This window comes from Triticum dicoccoides, chromosome 7A (assembly GCF_002162155.2).
Source record: "Triticum dicoccoides isolate Atlit2015 ecotype Zavitan chromosome 7A, WEW_v2.0, whole genome shotgun sequence".
Taxonomy (NCBI): Eukaryota; Viridiplantae; Streptophyta; class Magnoliopsida; order Poales; family Poaceae; genus Triticum; species Triticum dicoccoides.
This window is the reverse complement of record NC_041392.1, coordinates 294,727,880-294,731,885: the sequence shown is the minus strand read 5'-3', so window position 1 is coordinate 294,731,885 and position 4,006 is coordinate 294,727,880. Positions and strand designations below refer to the sequence as shown.

Genomic DNA, 4,006 nt, shown 5'->3' with positions numbered 1-4,006 from the left:
TTATCAATAGAAGACAAACCAAAGATTTAGCCTGACGATACAAGAGGATATGCATTTAAACATGAGATTAATTGTGTCAATTGTAGTGTTAACTTAACATGCTAGGCAGAGCCAGCAAAAGCCTAGGGCTAATCGAGGTTAAACACTGTACTCTCATGTAATGTTTGCCTTCCCACTGAGGATTTACATGGATTTTTGGTCACAGGTCTCGGGCAACACAGCAACAGGCATGGCCGACCCAGACATATTATCTCTGTCCATTATCTGAGATGGAAAATGCCAGCTCTCCGGGACATATATTTGGGATGGCAGATATGCATTTGCCTCCAAAGATACTACAAAGACCACACATTTATACTACATCTTATATGCGCTACAGTACTTCTGGGAAACCTCTGCCAGCCAAGAAGTAATACTCCCTCAGTACCACAATATAAGATGTTATGATAACCAATATATGAGTACGTTAGTCGTAACAACACCTTATATTATAGGACAGAGGGAGTGGCTTTCTTTCACTAAATGAGTCACAAAGTATGCCAGTTACACAATGTGCAATGATACACAAGTACAAAAGCAACAATACAGAGTCAACGCAGTTACATGCTCTGTATGCTATACAAAAGCAATAATAAAATTGGCAAAGCACAGCCAAGTTTTCAAAATTTTACGTACACAAGTATTAGAGCATCTAGAGCCGCGGTTGCCTAATTTGCGGCCCTATACGCCCGCGGACGTATCCGGGCACATCCGCGGACAGTGACCAAGCAGCCCACATTTGCCCCAGTCCACAACCACACCCCCATTTGTCCGTCCCCAAATCCATACAAAAGCATGCAAACTACGTAGATCATCATAGAACATATAAACATAGCAGTCCGACGTAGATAGGCGTAGGCGTTGGCGGCGGGTGGAGCATCGTCGTCAGTCATGCCACTGCCGAGGAGGACGAGGAGAAGATGATCAACGCCATGAGACGGGCGGCGTGGGGCTGCTCCCTCACGAGCCATGCGGCGGCAAAAGCCGCCAGCCTCTGACTCACCAACCTCTCGGACTCCTTGAGCCCGATGCAGAACACCACCACATTTTTGCAACGCCGTCGACGGGCGTCCGTCTTTGCCGAGGTGTACGAGCAGCGCATGGCATCGCGGAGGGTCTCGTCGTCGTCGCTAGCGGACGGTAGCGGCTCTGGCGTAGATCTGCAGGACCCGCAGCCAGAGCGGATGGAAGTGGCCTGCGCTGCCCTCTGTAGTGATACGCGCGACCCTCAGACTCCAGCTGCCTTGCAGGCACGAGCAGCCAGCGCCACCCGGAAGGAGCAGCTGCTGGCGGTGCCGGCGCCACTGATCGCCACGCGGCCTAACCGGGGAAGGCATGGACCGCGTCGTGCGGCCGCAGGCTAGAGCGTTGCTGCAGCTGCCCACCCGGGCCGCCGGCAACACCAACGAGGAGGAGCTCCCGCCCCGGTCCATCCGCGAGTGGCGGAGGGCAATGCGGAGTGCTAGCTCCTCGTCGTCCGGCGCAGACGAGCTCGAGGAGTCCATGGAGAGCGCCGCCTAGTCGATCTCGTCGGAATCGCTGCCGGATCCGTTCCAGGCCATGGCGGAGAGGAGGGGATGGGGCAGAGAGAGGAAGGGGAGGAGATGGCAGTGGAGAAGAGTGGTCAAGAGAGTGAGGTTTGACTAGGGTTCGGTCGTCCGGCTGGGGTATTTGTGGGGACAAGGGTGGGGACTGCGTGGGCCATAGTGGACCAGTCCGACGTGGCGGCGGTGTCCAGACGCGTCCAGGCCTTTCCATATCTGCCCCACATATGGGCTGGGTATGGGGGTTGCCGGACAGTCCGGACGTTTGGGCTGCGTTTGAGGAGGCTGGTGTGGCTTCTTTCTGTCCAGGCAGTAACCGGGCAGGCCGACCGGGCGTTTGGGGTGGATATGGGGCGTCCGGTTGTAGATGTTCTTAGACTATTGACATGAGAGAACCGACTTTTGAAAGAAAATTATACTCAAATAGCCCCTCTTTAAACTTTTATAAGACGTTTTAGGTCACTCAGAGGGAGTACTTGCAATAACATACAAGTGTAGATGAAATTGGCATTGCAAATGAATTTATTGCTGAGACTGCAGGAGCAAAACAACAGATGACGCCTATGAACATGTACTCTCGTTAGTACAGATGAACAAGTATCACCCTAAAGTGGCAAGCACATACATGAATCACTCCTATCTCACTCAATTTTAGTTTCATTGCAATTTGAATGCAGTCGATAAAAACAGACATAGGAACTTGATCTAGCTTTGTACTAAAGTGAGTTTTATAACAAGTAAACCATGACTAACAACAAGCACTTTGCTGGCTGAGCAAAGAGAATGCATATAAACTCTAGACATGAGCTTTCCAGTTAGGTCAGTCAATTGGCATATAATCACTTGTAAGAATTGAAAAAAAAAATCCTCCCCCATTTGTCATGTGTTAGAACGTCTATCTTCACATGAGCAGTTACTAATATAATATTTTGAATGCAACAAGCATCAGGAAACTGACCTAAGTTTGTATTAAAAGTGAGTTCTATAACCAGTAAAACATGACTAACACCAAGCACTTCGTTTGTTGATAAAACAAAAGAACACACAGAAACTCTAGACATGCGCATTCCACTAACACCTTGAGTAAGGGCAGCTAAGTTCCATTGTCAGCACCGCATGGTGCGGCAATTAATCAGTCAATTGACATATCATTCAAAAGAATGAAAATGTGTCCTTCTCATATGGTTAGGTTCTTTTTTTTTGACAGTGTGTCCTTCTCCTATGCTAATTACTCTCCATAATCCATCTGGCATCTCTTGGAGCATCTGTCCTCAGATGAGCCATTACCATTTTTTTGATTGACACAACTATTGGTATTCTGCTTCTCGCACATTTAACAAAAATACAATAAAATGGCAGTATGATTCTAGCTCCTGGTCGGATAGGATAATATGTTGTGAGGTAGTTACCTCAAGGAGGGCTCGGATGGTAAGCTTGATGGTCTCCTTGCCGGACGTCTCCTTGTAATTCTTCTCAAGGAATTCGCGCATGGAGTTGGAGTTGCGGCCGGTGGCGTTGGCCTTCCAGGCGGAGAAGGTGCCGGAGGGGTCGGTCTGGTACAGCGCGGGCTTCTCGGTATAGGGGTCGAAGCCAACTATGAGCGTGGAGAGCCCGAACGGGCGCACCCCTCCGCTCTGCGTGTACTTCTGCTGCAGGCCGGCGATGTAGCGCGTGATGTACTCGACAGTGACGGGGTCCTCGACGGTGAGGCGGTGGCTCTGGCACTCGACGCGCGCCCGGTTGATGAGCACGCGCGCGTCCGCCTTCAGACCCGCGCAGGCCAGCGCGATGTGGGTGTCCAGGCTCGCGATCTTGCGCACGGACCTGGGAAATTCGAGGGACGGGGGGATTCCCGGTTAGAAAACCACGAGATCCGGTCGATCCGGCGGCGTATGCGCGGGGAGGGGGAACGGACGGGTTTTAGGTCGCCTACCTGGAGTCCTGGAGCTTGGGGGTGGACTTCTTCTCGACACCGAGGACGACGGTGTCGACGCCTCGGACGCCGACGGCGGCGTTGCCCTTGCGGACGGCCTCGAGGGCGTACTCAACCTGGAAGAGGTGGCCGTCGGGGGAGAAGACGGTGATCGCTCGGTCGTAGCGGGCCATCGGTGCTGGTGCGCGTCGTCGCCGGTGACAGAGGCTTTCGCTTTGGGGAGTTCCGGTGAGTATATGTTTGTTTACTTTCGCAGTCCGGCACGGCCACTGAGACTCTGTTCTGTTCTGTCCTTTCTTGCGAGAGAAGAAGGTAAACTACATAGGCAAGACTAATTCCTCCAAGGGCTCCTTTGATTATTTTCATAGAAATTTAGAGGATTAGAATCCTTTAAAAAATCCTACGTTTGTGTTTGATTCATATGATTGAATCAAATTATATAGGAATTTTTTCTAAGTTATATAGGATTTTTTTTAAGATTTTCCTTAAC

At 50.7% G+C, this 4,006-nt stretch overlaps 1 protein-coding gene across 1 annotated transcript in view; it reads right to left on the bottom strand.

The window, feature by feature from the left end:
* Positions 1-3,805, bottom strand: part of LOC119329668 (proteasome subunit alpha type-7-A) — a 4,675-nt gene extending 870 nt beyond the window's left edge. The window contains exons 1-2 of the mRNA XM_037602735.1: positions 3,517-3,805; positions 2,993-3,407 (exon numbers count right to left, since the gene is read on the bottom strand). Coding sequence (XP_037458632.1) covers positions 2,993-3,407; positions 3,517-3,689 — 588 coding nt within the window. The 5' untranslated portion in view covers positions 3,690-3,805. The remainder of the gene's footprint in view (positions 1-2,992; positions 3,408-3,516) is intronic.
* Between the last annotated feature and the right edge of the window lie 201 nt (positions 3,806-4,006).